Here is a 16,884-nt window from a genome sequence, read left to right as displayed (position 1 = left end):
CCTTCAGTTCCAAGTGAAATCAGTCCAACGCTTGTAAACGTTTCAAGCTTTTTTATTTTAAGATTTAAATGAAAGGATTCTGACTTGAAAAGCCATTTTTAAACGGTATCATAATACACATGTTTAAAATATTAACGTGCATTTGTATTCATAATGTTTTGTTTGTTTTAATTAAAAAAAAAAAAAAAAACACGGCTACATGGTATTCAAGTGTATCCCTTTAATAAATAAATAAATCTGTGAACGGTGTGGTGTTCCAATACACATAGATTCCACTAGCTGGCACTCTCAAAAAGTTAATTTTACTTTTTGTGTCTATTTATATCACAGTCCAGAACACAGTATCAGGTTTTCCAGCGAGTTCTAACCCTGAAAACGTCACTCTTGCCCTCTCTCGCCATATTCTCCATGTAAACAGAAACCACAGCTGAATTCGTCATTTCAAAACTTAAACTGAAGACCATTTGCATTTGCAAAATAATACCGTTACAATCAAAAGATGGCCAGTGTGTCCTATCATATCTCCAACCTGCTGGAGAAAATGACATCCGCTGACAAAGATTTTAGGTAAGAGGGCTGCTTACAATTGTATTAGTTTGCATAGTTTAATAATAACTCTAATAATAACGGGGTATCTTTATATCAGCATGAGATACTATGGAAATGAGTGTGGAACATCTAACCACCCCTAATGTACAACAGTTGTGTAGCATAACAGTAGTTTATACATATTAAAACGTTTCATATTTCACTGCTAAAAAACAATGGGAATAACCTTTTACATGTTTTTACTGTACTGTGCAGCTGTTGTACACGATGGAAAACAAACTCCCTGCTATAGAGTAAACCTAAGGCTAACTCTAACGTGCTGTACGTTATGGACGTAAAGCTTAAGTCTTTTAAATTGGAATGATGTGCAGCATACCGTTTTAAAAGTAATGTGTTCAGATTCAATTTTACCTTCTAACCCCTGGAATGTGTAAAATGTCAACTCTGTAAGTGATAAAAGTAAAATTATGTCAGACTACTACAGAAACAAAAGACTACAAAGATTTAGGAGAAAACAACAGGATATTGGGTTCTGTTTCTGTAGCTGTAACACAGTTTGAAGATGTCATTTTAATCCTGCTAAGAACGTGATTATTTGGATCTTGGAGTGATGTAGCAGTAGAGCATGAGTGCTTACTGTCTTTGGAGAATCTAAACAAACCAAACTGTCAACAAGGTCTGGTTTCTGATAAAGTAGAGCAAACTTCTCTAAACTGGGACAGAATGTAGTGAAATACCAAGTAGTGTATTTTTGTGTAAAACTGAGCATGATTCTGGTACACTGCAGGGTCTGTCAGTAATTTTCATGTGAAATACATTGAGTATTATCAGTTTTGTGTTTGGTACAGCTAATAATGGGGTCTAGTAGTTGCATGAACATACAATTTCCTGGATGCATTCTCCAAACATTGTAAGTTATTCCTAATATTGACTAGCCTTAAATAAAGAGAGTCAAAAACTGGTGAGTCATTCTCCATGGGTACATTATATCATGGTTGCTGTTCTGGTAAAGGAAATGTATTTAGCTATTTCCTAATTGTTCGCTTTGTTGCCATAGTAGCTACAGTGACACGGTCCAGGACCTTATTCACAGAACTGAAAATATTTAATAACCTCTCATTTGCATTACAACATTGTAGTGGGTCGCTGTTCATTTTTGTGAAGCCATTTTTCCTGTCGCAAAAAAAGTACTGTACAAAGGAAAACAATTGTAAGGTAAAAAAGTACCAATATACAACTGTTTTACAGGAGGAGCAGTTTAATTATTGTTCTGAGAAGTTTCATGCTAGTTTCATACTTACAATTGTATTCCACCTTGGTCTTTGCACTTGCTTTATAATATGCAGCCCATAGGAAACTATGGGCCATATTCTCAAAGTGCTCCCTTCATTTTTTTTTTTAATTAGCTTCTATTTTTTAAAGGAGATGTTAATGCTACAAAATGAGAAACAGACACCATGAGAACGCTGAAGAGAACATTTAGTTATTTGTGTTTAGCTTTGTAAAACTAACAGGTGTTTTACTTCTTTAAAAAGTAATAGGAGTTAATTAAACACTGGAGTAAACACTTTGAAAATATAGCCCCTGTGTGGTAAAGTGGGATTATCTATCCTGTATCTCAGGATTTGACTGATGAGAAGAAACCAAGGACCTCTGTCAAATATATAGTGATGTGTCAGACAGCATCAGCAGCCTAGCAATTCAATTCAAACAGATGAGGCATCAATTGTAAATAACCATCAAATATAGTGAAGCCATTAAGTGTTTGTTTGGTTTGTGGAGTGATATAGTTCTACTGCAGCAGATGAACAAGCCACTGGCATCAGTTCTGGGGGTATGCTCAATATACATGATTACCATGTACATATAACTCAGTCAAACAGAGAGAATCCCTTGTGATTGAATAAGGTTTAAAGGGTAGTCTAATGGCCTGAGTTCATGTCAAAGTGTTTATCTAAACTTAGTAGTGCTGCAGTAACTTGTTCTTTAATGGGATGTTTGTATTTGCAGGTTTATGGCCACCAATGATTTGATGGTGGAGTTACAGAAGGACTCTATAAAGCTGGATGAAGACAGCGAGAACAAGGTGGTCACAATGCTGCTGAAACTGTTGGAGGACAAGAACGGAGAGGTACAGAACCTGGCAGTCAAATGGTGAGTGGACCACAGTGTACTACACTGTCTGGTATTTCCACGAATTCAGGGTTGGGGATAATCCATTTTTCTCATAAGGTATACGAGTAAAGCAATATGTTTTTATCTGCTTGCTGTAGTGTATGTCAGTGGGATAAAAAAATGGCTACAATTTGTAAAGTTCTGATTCACATTAGTTGTTCAGTGCGATGTGTTCTTTTGTCTCTGTAGTCTGGGCCCACTGGTAGGCAAGGTGAAGGATTACCAAGTTGAGACCATCGTGGACACGCTGTGTACAAACATGCTGTCAGACAAGGAGCAGCTGCGGGACAGCTCCAGTATGGGCCTGAAAACAGTCATCGCAGAGCTTCCTCCAGCCTCCACTGGTAAGAACTGGCCTGCTGTCCTATGCGCATGCCTTTTCATTAACCAGATGTATTCCACATGTGACCGACTTCTGAATGAAACCTCAGTTTCTGTCATTGAATATTGTACTACAGTACCATCCAAAAACTCTCTTCTTGGTTCTGTGTGATGAATGTGATACTCTGAATGTCATACTCTTTTGGATTGTACAATACTGTAGTATTTTTTATATGGGTCCCATGTAGTATTGTGGGTTATACGAAATAGCCTCATAGAGGAAAGCCCTGCTATATATATATTAGTTACTTGTATGCTACCAAGCTACTGATCCCTGCTTGGGAAGTCTCTTCATGGACTCCAGTGGTGGTCACTGAAACATGAAGAGGAAACCAATCCCTAGCCTACTTTCCTGGCACAAAGGTCAAATGGCCCCCCACCAACATTGGCAACTTGGCACAAGTGGGATTTGAACCACATATGCATGACTCACCATGCACTCCAAATGGCAGCTTTAACAAGATAAGCCACTGGGACCAGAAAATGTCACCTATAGCAAGCACAACTGAATATGAGGTAAAGCTAGGTGAGATCCATCCCAATTGTAGCAGTGTTAGCTAGCCTTAATAATCAAGGCTTTTGCACTGCAGGGTCGACTCTGACCACGAATGTGTGCAAGAAAATCACTGCCCAGCTGACTGGAGCCATCAGCAAGCAGGAGGTGTCAGTGCAGCTGGAGGCTTTGGATATCCTCTCTGACATGCTGAGCAGGTAGGCAGGGACTCCACAGGAGAGGAGCAAGGGGTGACTTACTGGGGAAAGGAGCGTGGTGCAGTGCAGTACAGTGGATTTGTATATTTTCATCACACAATTATATTACTGTACAAGTCATTGGAATTGTGTCCCTCACAGAGGTGTGGTCTTATGATTATCATGTATTCTTAATCAATAAGTCTATCAGTCTATCAGTTCTTTGCCAATTAATCTCTCAAGCAGAGGCTACTGTTTGTGTCAAATTAGTGTTTTTTTTTTCTGATTTGGCTGCTTGGCTAAACTCCCAGACACATTTAACTTGCCCTTGAACATAAGTTGGATTGAAACATAGGCTTCCAAAGGTGAAAGGATAGTGAATTAACCCCCTCACCAGCTAGTCCTACCTATAGGACACTGGACACAAAAAGATGTTGCTTCTCAGTGAATTAATCCTGCTATCATGTCTTGTCACAAACCTGCTCCCTGCAGGTTAAGCAGTACTCTGATCTCCTTCCACTCGCCCATCCTGAGCTGCCTGCTGCCCCAGCTCACTAGCCCCAGGCTGGCTGTGAGGAAGAGGGCCATCATCGCCCTCAGTCATCTGGTGCCCAGCTGCAGCGCAGCGATCTTCACAGAGCTGATGAAGCACCTCCTCACAGAGCTCTCCAGGAACGAGTCCACCTCCACAACCCGCACCTACATCCAGTGTTTGGCGGCCATCAGCAGGCAGGCTGGACACAGAGTTGGTAAGAATGCACCTTGCAAACTTCTTGAGCATTTCGGAGCTTTGCTTTTGTATAAACATTGTAACAATTTGATTTTTTTTTTATGAGAGAGGAGATATCTCTCTCTCTCTCTCTCTCTCTCTCTCTCTCTCTCTCTTCTAAGCACCGTTACCAACGTCTCCGTCTTGACCTGTAAATTATATAGCTTTGCTTGGTATTGCAAACATCGTACAAAATGAGCGATATCAATAATATATATATATATATATATATATATATATATATATATATATATATATATATATATATATATATATATGTGTATATATATATATATATATATATATATATATATATATATATATATATATATATATATGCTATTCTCTTTTCAAAATTATATTAAATATATATATAAAATTTTTTAATTCCTCTAAGAGAGAGCGTTTAAAAATATTATAAAACTAGCAGAAAACAACTTTGTTGCTGGAAGGAGCAGGTATGCTGTTGTTCTGAGTAAAAAATATACTGCTTTGTCATTTGTTTCAAAGTTTGTCATTTGTTAGAATTGGCATGGGGCTCATAAAATTATTTTAGCAACTTGTATTTTAAAACAACATGCTACCAAATCAATCTTTAAGTAGGTAAAATCTTGTTGCCCATTGCCCAGTATAAACCCAATTTAAAGAATACCTCTCAGTACAAGGAAGGTTTTTTTAGCTGTGGCTCATTAACAATGCCAAAACGATTCCAGATATCGCAACCCTACAATTGACAAAGCCTTATAAGTGGTCAGTGTCATAAAGTATCCCTTACAGGGGGCAGCATCAGTAATAAACATGAATATGTTGTATTGTTTCTCTGACTGCATGTGTATTAGGAGAGCACTTGGAGAAGATCATTCCAGTGCTGGTGAAGTACTGCAGTGTGGAGGACGATGAACTCAGAGAATACTGCTTCCAGGCGTTTGAGTCATTTGTTCGAAGGTAGGATGCATAATTGATAAAGGAAGTTTACATATGTTGTGTATTATATAAGGTGTCACTTAATGAGAACATAAGGATGGCCCATCAACACTTGTCCTTTCATCACATCCTTTTTCCCTATTATGGGAATCTCATTTGACAATACAGAAACAAATTGTTTTTTAATGTCCCAAGTGTTTTTTTTTATACTACTGTGTCACCTGGTAGTCTATTCGTTGCATTTATAATGAATGAAGTGCTTCCTAACTTCTGTTCTAAGCTTAATTATACTCTTCCAGCTTTCATTTCTGTCCTGTCATCCTAATCTCTGTGCTCAGTTTGAAGTCGTGGCTTGTGTTAACTTTATACCATTTAGGGTTTTATGTAGACCAGATGATCTTAGTGTTGCTATGTTAGTCTGAACAAGAAGACTTGCTTGATTTGTATATTGTTTGTCACTATAGGGATTTCACATAAGAAAATGTTAGTGCAGTGCTACGCAGTATTAAAAATTATACATATTGCAAGTATTGATCCACATAAGCTAAAGGGGAATCAACAAAGGAAAGAGCTCTGTTGAGTACAGCCATTAATCTTCCAAAAATAAAATTGGGGGGAGGAAGTAAAAAAAGGATAGAGACACAATAACCTTACTGCCCTTCTGTCGCTCATTTGAGAATCAAACCTACCGTACCTACAAGGCCCGTTCCATTCTTGCACATTAGCCAGTCAGCTAACTACAGATCTCACTGGAGATTGATTTTTGTTTAATCAAAGGTGTCCAAAGGAAATGTCTCCCCATATCCCTACTGTGATTGGACTGTGCCTCAAATACATCACCTACGACCCCAATTACAACTACGACAATGATGAGGAGGATGACGACAATGCGATGGACACAGAAAGTGGGGATGAGGAAGACGAAGGTAAATTAGAACACCAGTTTTGAACATGTTTATCTTTTATTCACATTGAAACTATATTTTTGGTTCAGAGGTCGATGACGAAATAATTCCATTAAAATATTTAGGATTGCATCAATATAAGTTGGAACCATTTAAACAAGTTTACTTTTTTTACATGATTGAAGTACAATCTGATGGGATATAGGTGCAATAAGAGAGATTTATTCTGACAGGGTACCAATAATACTGCTCGGAGGAGTGATTTCTTGATGCATGAAACTTATGTTCTCAGAATGACATGCACCTACATTTTCTGGATGCTGCTAAAATACATCAACCCGATTTCTCTGAAACAGTAAAGTTATTGAAGAGGATATTGAATGGTTACTATTAGATAAGGAAATGTGCCCCAAATATGTCATGTCAAATCAACAGAGATTGGAAGATGTAAATGTTTATGTAACACAACTGAATCCCTACATTTTCGACACAATAATAAGCCTTAGTTCCCACTTTAGAGACAGGTGACGAGTACAGTGATGATGATGACATGAGCTGGAAGGTTCGGCGGTCCTCAGTGAAGTGCCTGGAGGCCGTGGTGAGCACACGGCATGACATGCTGCAGGACTTCTACAAAACAGTGTCACCTGCCCTCATCGCCAGGTTCAAGGAACGAGAAGAGAACGTCAAGGCAGATATCTTCCTGGCTTACATGTCCCTGCTGAAACAAACACGACCCATGCAGGGCTGGCTGCAGTCGTCAGACATCATGGGGAAGGAAGAATCCTCTCTTACAATGCTCAAGAGCCAGGTCAGTACAGTTTGCATGTTGTATACTGCAGAGGGTTGGGTTTATTTATAACTTCATAGATTCGCTGAGATGCAACTTTTCATTGCCATGGTTGGATGGCCCAATGGGAAGTGTAGCCAGACCATAGCCCAGGAGTTTTATCAGTACACCAGCGTTGTCAACCCTGCCCTTCTTCATAAAGTTCCCCAAGTAAGAAGGACCTTGTATTATCTTTTCTGAACACAGATAAGTAGCCCTTAACACCATGCTGGAGAGCTTAATGAGTGTCTCCTGCTGAGCAACCAACAAAACTTCATGCAGCACCTGCTGTTTATTGGAGGCCTTCCATCAAAGTACTGACTAGTGATAAGACAGCATGTTGTCCAAAGCCAAACCTAGATGTCATTAGACATTAATAATTGAAAAACATTAGGGAAAACACTTTTACAGATGCTTGTTTGTGCAGCTACAATACCCAAGGACATTGACATGGCTAGAATCATATACATTCAACCTTTTTAATGTTTTATATGAGGTGGGTTGATTGAGATTTGGTCCAGGCAGACTCAGACCCACTGGGACCCAACGCAACAACCGCTTATGCCTCAATGAAATTTCCTGTGATCCATATAAACTCTAACACTGAACTTTTATTATTTTGAAAGTGACGTTTCATTTTTACAGGTTCCAAATGTTGTGAAAGCCTTACACAAACAGCTGAAGGAGAAAAGTATTAAATCTAGACAAGGCTGCTTATGTCTTCTCACAGAGCTGGCAAATGTATTACCAGGTGCTCTGGCAGATCATATACCAGCCTTAATACCAGGTAAATGCAAGGCATGTACAGTGAGTAGTTCATCCAGAACCTTAATCACTCAATCATAAAATTATAAAATGATGCACTAATTTCAACAAGAAGTTTTATTTTTAATACTTACTTGATACAATTCTGATGTCCGACCAGAGTCTACTATGTTTTGTTTTTAGCCTTTAAAGCTGTAGCCCTTAAAGAAGAACTGATGTTTTATGCCACAAAAAAGATTATTTAGATGAAAGCAGTAGGACAGCACAAATCAAAATACATTTTAAAGAAGAATGTTCTAGTGTAGGACAGCTGTCTATTTTCTAGGGTAACTCTGACATCAAGTTGGAAAAAAAAAAACAGTTGGCTTACAACTTTTTTTTAATTTTCTTAGGCATTGTGTACTCTCTAACTGACAAGTCTAGTTCCTCAAACATGAAGATTGACAGCTTGTCCTTCTTGAATGTCATTCTTTGTAACCACCCTCCTGAAGCTTTGCATCCTCACATCAAGGTGATCCTGCCCCCCGTGGTGGCCTGCATTGGAGACCCCTTCTACAAGATCACTTCAGAGGCTCTACTGGTAACCCAGCAGCTTGTGAAGGTCATTCGACCACTGGAAAAGCCCTCCTCCTTTGACTCAAAGCCATATGTGAAAGATGTATTTTCAAGCACTTTGAAGAGACTCAAAGCTGCAGATATAGACCAAGAGGTTAAGGAACGAGCCATCTCCTGCATGGGTCAGATTATCTGCAACCTTGGAGACCAATTGGGTGGAGAGCTGCAGCCTACTCTAAAAATATTTCTTGAAAGACTCAAAAATGAAATCACAAGACTGACAACTGTAAAGACACTAACTTTGATTGCAGGTTCCTCTCTGAAAATAGATCTTAAGCCCGTTCTGGCTGAAGGGGTACCCATATTGGCCTCTTTCTTAAGAAAGAATCACCGTGCCTTAAAACTTATGACTTTAATTGCTTTGGACATCATAATTAAGAACTATAGCGACTGCCTCAAGCCTGCCATGATTGAATCTGTTCTTAGTGAGATTCCGTCATTGATTGGGGAAAATGATATGCATATTTCACAAGTGGCTATAATGCTCCTCAGCTGCTTGACAAAGGTCTGTCCTTCCTCTTTGTCTAAGATCAGTGGGTCTGCTTTGCCTGAAGTCTTTAATTTGGTCCATTCCCCGTTACTGCAGGGAGGAGCAATGAATGCAATTCTAGATTTCTTCCAAGCATTGGTTGTAACCAAAGCAGGTAATATGGGTTTCAATGAGCTTCTGAAACACCTAACAGGTCCTTTCTATGGCTCCCAAAAGTCTGGTGGATCAAACATTATTCACCGACAGTCCTACTACTCTGTGGCGAAGTGTGTGGCAGCGCTTTCTTCAACCTGTCCGAAGGAAGCAATTAATATGGTTAATCACTTCATTCAAGATGTTAAGAACACAAAGTCGTCCGACTCGGTGAGAATACTGGCTTTCCTTTGTCTGGCTGAGGTAGGACGTACTATGAACCTTGGTGGACAGAAAGAGCTCAAAACAGTCATCATTGAGTCATTTTCATCCCCAAACGAAGAAGTAAAATCGGCTGCATCTTACGCATTAGGTAACATTTGTGTGGGGAACCTGAATGAATACCTTCCCTTCATGCTAAGTGAGATTGGAAGTCAACCGAAGAGACAGTACCTGCTTCTTCACTCCTTAAAAGAGGTCATCAGCTCGTCTTCTGTGGAGGCCTTGAAGCCTTATGTGGAGGACATCTGGACCTTGCTGTTCAAGCACTGTGAGTGTTCGGAGGAGGGGACACGCAATGTGGTTGCAGAGTGTCTGGGAAAACTCACCCTTGTAAATCCTGCCCAGTTACTACCCAGGCTAAAGAAACAGCTGACTTCAGGTAATAAGAGTGAACAATTAACTCTATGGCTAATCAACTGTCTGGTCATGATAGATGTAATGATTTTGCTGACAATTCGGTTCATCAAGTTTATTTATTTTATGCCGACTGTATCAGTTACTATACAGGGATATTAAATTAAACAGAGGTGCTGCGTATGTGGTAAAGAAATACACGGGTAGCATATGCAGCACTTGTATTTAGTTTTACATCCTTGTATGGTAATCCATCAGCCACTGAGCTTGGATTGTGTCCAGTTTTATAAAAGTAGCATCTTTTACATTCCAGGTTCACCATATACTCGGAGCACCATAGTCACTGCAATAAAGTTTACTATTACAGACCAGCTTCTGCCAATAGACACACTTTTAAAGGGATGCATAGGTAAGTCTTCTTGAACTCGTGTGCAATACATCCTGATAAAGAGGCTTAACATAGAGCAGTGTGATTATCAATGTGTGTGTCCCTGTTCATTTTCTCAAGGGGATTTCCTGAAGACATTACAAGACCCTGATCTGAATGTCAGACGTGTGGCCTTGGTGATGTTTAACTCTGCCGCTCATAACAAGCCTTCCTTAATCCGAGACCACTTGGACAGTGTGCTTCCCCATCTCTACAACGAAACCAAAATCAGAAAGGATCTCATTCGGGAGGTATGTACAGCATGGTGAGAGCCCACACAGATACATCATTACATCATGCAAATCAATTCTGTAAAAATAACAGGCACTGCATAAAGCAGAACTAAGTAGGACACACTTAATAGGCTACCTGGTCATATTTCTGGGTTCGCTAAGACCTCATTTGGAGATCAGTCAGCTTCTAGGAATCAAACAAGCTTTGTTAGGTCACATGGCCTCCTCGTTTCTTATGCTCTTATGTTAAGGTTTTCAATGCTACTTTTTTTTTTTATTTGATCTCATTTTGGAATCAAGCATGACTTCAAACCCAACAAAAGAATGACAAAATCATAGACTCCCAATAGTGCTCCGTTTCTAAGTTTGCTAACATGTGTAATGATAAATGAAAGCTAGATTGAATAAAGTTCCTGGATCTTGCTGATTGTATAAAAAAAACAAAAAACAAAAACAGAAACCTGTAAGTCTGCCATCTAGTGTTTTACATTGCTGGGAACAAGTTTAGTGTTTTGAATGAAAACCCATTTGGTGACTTTGTTTCTAGGTGGAAATGGGCCCTTTCAAACACACAGTGGACGATGGCCTGGATGTGAGGAAAGCTGCTTTTGAGTGCATGTACACCCTCCTGGATAGCTGTCTGGATCAGCTGGATATCTTCGAATACCTGAACCATGTGGAAGATGGGTTGAAAGATCACTATGATATCAGGGTATAAGGCAGCAAAACACCTGCTTTATATCTAATGAGGAGCATCTGTTTACTGTACTGTATTTTACACACATTGCCAACAGAAATGTGCACAAAATCTGAACATCAATTCCCCTTTCAAATTCTTATACTACTGTACATTTCTAATGAAATTCCTGCATGGCAGACCATAAAATGTAATTGTCGCATTGTCCTTGTAATGGCTATGCTACAAGGTAAGTGGTTGTTTTTTGCACTGTATGCAGTAGTAGTAAACTGTAATGGTAATATGTTTATGTTTCTTTAAGTTAATATTCAACATTGTTTAGAATGTTACAAATTACAAGACCATGATACAATATCCATGACCTGCATTAGATCTGGACCGCTTTCTCTTGTTTAGATGCTGACATTCATTATGCTGGCTCGCTTGTCTGCCATGTGCCCCAATGCTGTCATGCAAAGACTGGACCGACTGGTGGAACCACTTAGAGCAACCTGCACCACAAAGGTACTTTGAGCTTGCTTTACGCTTCAAATCATGTGACAATTTGACCTTTCAACACTACCAGACCCACCTACACCCTGTTGATACAAATGTAGAGTAATTGGGAGGCAGGGTTTATAAAAGGTCACAATGTGACATGATTTGAATGGAAAAAAAACACAGTCTGTAACAAAATATTCATTACAGTAAAACAGTGTTAAGTTTTATGAATAGGGCCTGTTATAAAAATATAATACTACAGTGTAAATCACAAGCAAACAAACAATACAAACTTGCATGCCATTCTGAATCAAACAGGTCCCAATGAATCTATTACTAATTGCTGGCCTGTCCCAAATTGCTTGATGTACCTATCCCTTGTACAGGTTTATTTGCATACAGAAAGCCTATAACAATAAATGTTCAAACAGTATAAAAAAAAACTGGTAAATGCAGTTTACTGTAGAAAAGTGGTTCAGATCTATCATGATAAACATATATCAAAGTTTCTTACTGTTTTGCAAAGCAACTAAATACAAGGCATGGTTGGACATTAAAAACACAAAAAAAAAGCTGAAGGGCCTCCTAGTCTTGAGGATCTACTGGCTTACAAGAGGGAGATGCAGCTTTTCTGTATTACAGAATAAATGCCAGGATGCCGTAATGAAAAGAGCCTGTAAACCCCAGCTGTGTTGCGTTGCAGGTGAAGGCTGGCTCGGTGAAGCAGGAGTTTGAGAAGCAGGATGAGCTGAAACGCTCGGCCATGCGGGCTGTAGCAGCGCTGCTCACCATCGCAGAGGCTCAGAAGAGTTCTGTCATGTCAGACTTCACCTCCCAGATCAGGGCCAACAGCGAAATGGCTTCCATCTTTGAAAGCATTCAGAAGGACACCATCTCCTCCACCACTGCCACAGAAACAATGGACACCAGCTAAAATCAGTCTGTCTGTTACCAAATCAAGAATGCTGTGGTTTGATACCGTCTAACATTAAGGCACCATTTTCAAATGAGAAGTGATCAACTTAACCAGTTTGTTGTTTTCATGGTATATTGTAATGCTGTAAACAGAGGGTGATGTAATAAAACACCTCTAAGAATATTGTGCCAGATATTTAATGATGTGACTTTTATGCAACTCTGCTTTTATTGCGAATATCTTGTATGTATTCCCTAGTCTGTGAAGTTCAAGTGTTATATTTGTTAATATCGCAAGACTGAGGACATGAATACATTTAAATGAATCTATACAGAAATTATTTCAACTCAGTGGATTCATTGGCTAAAGTAGCAATTACAAGTATTATTATTTTTATAATATTTATATTTATTGGAAAAAGAAATAGAAGTTACATGCATTTGTTACATAAAGGTTGGGCTCCTAATATGTATACCAAGATGCCAAATTTCAATTGTATACAGAATACTAATAATGCTATGATACAGCCTTAGAATGTAAAAGAAAGGAGACTTGTACTTTTACTGGAATACAAACAGACCTGTTTTTTTTTTTTTTTCCGTAGTTTGTGTGGAATGTTGCTGCATGAATGTGATGTAAGTAAATATGTATTTATGCATGTGAGGAACAATAAACATCTTCCAACTGCCCATGTGTATCATACTTGAGAGCTAACTCATAGTTGACTACATATGCTTACTGTACCAATGCAGGGTGGCTCCTACAGATCAATCATCTGCTGTAGTGACCTCTATGAACACATTGAAAAGCTACTTTAAGCTTAAGGGATGGCCGAATTAAAGCAATTGCTTTCAGTACACTTATTACAAAGCTTATGTTACATTTTTTGTGCGTAGGAGTGGTATTAATTTAGTTTGACAGTTTTTCTTTTTTAATGTTAGTTTTTCTTACTTTAGCATACACTTGCCTAGTATTGTTTTTCTCTTATTCAGTTTATTTCATATGTTGAGTCGTGACATTTTTATTTATGGACTCAGTGTCTGGTGGTCAACTCCATCTTCGAGAACACTTCACCTGCTTCCCAGAGGAGTGTTCTCTTAGCCAGACCCCCCCCCCCCCCCCCCCACTTAAAAAAGGAATTAAGTCATATGAATGGCTGGGTTTTTTATATATTTTTTTTATTTCAACAGTAAAAGATCAAGCAACACAGTTTATTCATTCTCTTCACTGCGTAGTCTTGCGTTAGGATTGGTGACCTTGATGGCCAGTTGTGCGGCTCTCTCAACAATGATCTTTCGGTTCTTAGAAGAGACATTGTGGGCAATCTCTGCACAGTGGGTTCTGGAAAGTAAAAAAAAAGTTCATGTCAGACTCAAGCTATTTGTCTCCCATTTGGCTCCAAGGAGTGGGATTCAAAATAAGCGATCACGAGCACCCCTCCTAGAGAACGAGACTTCACGTGCACAACATTCGACAACTGATAGATCCAAGTATAAAATAAGTTAACATCTGCAAAATGTGTACATTCTAAAATAAACTTCCCTATGGCTCCCTATGTTCTGCACATATTTACTTACCAGATTGTTTTAATTAGTGATTTGTTGCAGATTATCTTCCACCTGGTAGCTATAAAGTGTGCTACAGATGGAATGGGTATGTCCTCTGCTGTGCTCTCCCTCTGGTATCTGAAGCTGAGGGGGTATGGCAGACCTCACCAGCTATGATCCAAGGAGGTAAGCAAAGATGCAACACCTACTGTTCACATCATTTTTTGCTGCAATCTTCCACTGTACCTTAATCATAGTTGCCTAGCTGTGAACTACACTACCCAGGTATAGTAGTCCCAAAAACTAGACTCGCCAGGCAGAATAAGAGATACAAATAAAAAAATTGACAGTTACTAAATCCCTTTACATTAAAACAACTGATTTAGATAATCCTAGAGGAATGTACATGTTATATGAGTGCTTCTTTTAGACTTTAGGTTTTGGTAAAGCTTACTTGTTGCTCATCATGAGGACCTCAAGCTCCTTGATGTTGTGTACCAAAAACTTTCTGAATCCAGTTGGGAGCATATGCTTTGTCTTCTTGTTGCTTCCATAACCAATGTTTGGCATCAGAATTTGGCCCTTGAACCTCCTGCGCACTCTGTTGTCAATACCTCTGGGTTTACGCCAGTTTTTCTAAAATACAAAAGGTTAAAAAAAAAGTTAACAGATCAGTTAGAATGGTGAAACAAAACCAAGACAGATGATATTCACTGGAAGCAACAGCCTGTACTTAAACCAAGAAATAAAGTGAATCCACTCTTAAAATCGTGCCTTACCTTGACCTTGACATATCGATCAGATTGATGGCGGATGAACTTCTTGGTACGTTTCTTAACGATCCTCGGCTTGATGAGAGGCCTGAGGTTTACCATGGTGCCTGCATATGAAAATGTACATCTTTTACAATCATGATAAAGACCAATGTTGAAAGAATCAATATATAGGTTTCAGACAAATGCAGCAGCAACAAATGACAAGTTAACCATCAACTTTTTTCAAAAAGGATTTACCAATATGATTTTTTAAATAAAATGTACCTATTTGTGCTATTAAAATCAGCTCATGCACTTCCCAGTAAAACACCCAGAACAAAACCATTACTTGAAATGTAATCCTATCCTTCAGGAGTGCTTGGGCTAGTTCATCTGTATCATTCTATCGCTGCAAAATACTTAGAGCATGCCCACTTGGCACAAAATGACAAGGCATGATTCAAGGGATCTACAGTATCTAAACCGTCCTTTACCAAATGTAAACACACCATCAGTAGGTTTCCCACTGTGCACAGAAAACAAACGAGTAACGTGGAAAACTGACAATGAACAATAGTGCACAGTAATACGATGAGCTGGTTGCTTAATGTATCAAAGCATTTAGTTGCACTTTCGGCGGCTACAATAAGAACCACGTTTCAGTGACATCATAACCACGAACATTTCTTACAGAACACAAAACTTCACAGAATGAAAGCAGACACTTAACCCACGTGTTCAATACGGTGCATTTCCACAAATGCCATCTAAAAAGCTTCCTGGCGAGGTTTACTTTTGTCGTAACCACTCAATCGCGAGAGTAGGTTAACGTAAAAATGCACATATGACATTTGCATTGATATCAGCTATAAACAGTATTGGTAAATGTTAAACATGTCGTTGTAATAATGGACACGTCTGTAAAATGCGTTATGCAAGTATTTTACCTTATCAGAACAGGCAGCAGACATTAACTATCCAAAGTACCAAGGCCTAGTTCCGAGAGACTTAAAACAAATATAAAGAAGACTCCCCCAATCTTTAAAACATCAAATTATTACTGCAGTAGCACTGCACAAAAAGCGTGTCTTTAAAACACTGACATAGGGTGTAATAACATTATGAATTAACACACATGAAGGCGCACAGATCTTTAACCAGTGTATCACGTCACCATTTTATTTAACAGTTAATCGAAAAACGTTTAAATTAAACTACAAATAACACACAATAACAATGTGTCTCGGTGTTTAAAACATAAATTGCTTAATAAAAGTATCACTATATCCTTCTGTTTTAAGGATGTTTAAGGATTTTTCTCACTCACCGCCTAGAAGGTATCTGCCTTCTATTAAAACAGCACTGAGGAAGAGAGAGAGAGAGAGAAGAGGCTGCTGGGAAGTAATAAAGGGGCTGCAAGGGAGCTAGAAACCAAAAAGAGGCGAACACAGTTCGCTTTTTCAATAATTACATTTAAAAAAAAAACAAGGATTAAAAATAAATTAAATGCACTGAAATTAAATTACATATATAAAAATAACCCATTTGAATACGTTTTATTTGTTCAAGTCTGTGTTATTTTAATATTTCATTGTTTACGACTACGTAAATCTTCCAGGACCTAGGTGAATCTAAATCTTCGCCTGCGCCATCTCGTGGATAGGGTGGGCAATAACATATTTGTTGAAATAGTCTGAATTTTGGCAGTGCCAATCACACTACTGCTGCAGTTAAGAGGGGCAATATTGCTGAACTTCTGCAGGATAGGTTTGATAGTAACTTGATTTTCATAAAATAATTATTTATGAACACCATTATTTATGTGTTCCATTAGATTTATTTGTCGTGCTGCTAACTGTACAGTATTTACATAATTATGATTTTAATTGTTAGTGCTGTTAATTGTACAGTACAGACTTAAATAAAACAAGTACACAAAATACATCAAATAAATACACAAAACATAACA

At 38.6% G+C, this 16,884-nt stretch overlaps 2 protein-coding genes across 2 annotated transcripts; one reads left to right on the top strand and one right to left on the bottom strand.

Moving 5' to 3' along the window:
- The first annotated feature begins 341 nt into the window (after positions 1-341).
- On the top strand, positions 342-13,302 carry LOC121298041 (cullin-associated NEDD8-dissociated protein 1-like). The gene is made up of 15 exons (XM_041224782.1): positions 342-567; positions 2,560-2,703; positions 2,914-3,068; positions 3,696-3,816; positions 4,288-4,544; positions 5,404-5,509; positions 6,266-6,414; positions 6,912-7,204; positions 7,868-8,009; positions 8,380-9,885; positions 10,174-10,269; positions 10,369-10,538; positions 11,068-11,232; positions 11,614-11,721; positions 12,401-13,302. The coding sequence occupies exons 1-15, from the start codon at positions 500-502 to the stop codon at positions 12,629-12,631; spliced, it is 3,711 nt and encodes a 1,236-aa protein (XP_041080716.1). The 5' UTR covers positions 342-499; the 3' UTR covers positions 12,632-13,302.
- A 468-nt stretch (positions 13,303-13,770) lies between these two features.
- On the bottom strand, positions 13,771-16,347 carry LOC121298042 (60S ribosomal protein L32). The gene is made up of 4 exons (XM_041224783.1): positions 16,243-16,347; positions 14,940-15,040; positions 14,615-14,796; positions 13,771-13,954 (listed from the first exon to the last, which is right to left on the bottom strand). Exons 2-4 carry the CDS (start codon positions 15,033-15,035, stop codon positions 13,825-13,827), a joined length of 408 nt encoding a protein of 135 aa, XP_041080717.1. The 5' UTR covers positions 15,036-15,040; positions 16,243-16,347; the 3' UTR covers positions 13,771-13,824.
- Between the last annotated feature and the right edge of the window lie 537 nt (positions 16,348-16,884).

The sequence above is a fragment of the Polyodon spathula genome, chromosome 23 (assembly GCF_017654505.1).
Source record: "Polyodon spathula isolate WHYD16114869_AA chromosome 23, ASM1765450v1, whole genome shotgun sequence".
Taxonomy (NCBI): Eukaryota; Metazoa; Chordata; class Actinopteri; order Acipenseriformes; family Polyodontidae; genus Polyodon; species Polyodon spathula.
The sequence above is the reverse complement of the archived record's forward strand: the minus strand, read 5'-3'. Positions and strand labels throughout refer to the sequence as shown.

Excerpts from the sequence above, each read along its gene's own strand:
- LOC121298041 (XM_041224782.1), top strand. The coding sequence starts at position 500 with ATGGCCAGTGTGTCCTATCATATCTCCAACCTGCTGGAGAAAATGACA. Across the intron at positions 3,069-3,695 it reads GCTTCCTCCAGCCTCCACTG|GGTCGACTCTGACCACGAAT; the intron begins GTAAGAACTGGC and ends TTTGCACTGCAG. Across the intron at positions 5,510-6,265 it reads TTTGAGTCATTTGTTCGAAG|GTGTCCAAAGGAAATGTCTC; the intron begins GTAGGATGCATA and ends GTTTAATCAAAG.
- LOC121298042 (XM_041224783.1), bottom strand. The coding sequence starts at position 15,035 with ATGGTAAACCTCAGGCCTCTCATCAAGCCGAGGATCGTTAAGAAACGT. Across the intron at positions 14,797-14,939 it reads ATCGATATGTCAAGGTCAAG|AAAAACTGGCGTAAACCCAG; the intron begins GTAAGGCACGAT and ends TTTGTATTTTAG. Across the intron at positions 13,955-14,614 it reads GTCCTCATGATGAGCAACAA|AACCCACTGTGCAGAGATTG; the intron begins GTAAGCTTTACC and ends TTTACTTTCCAG.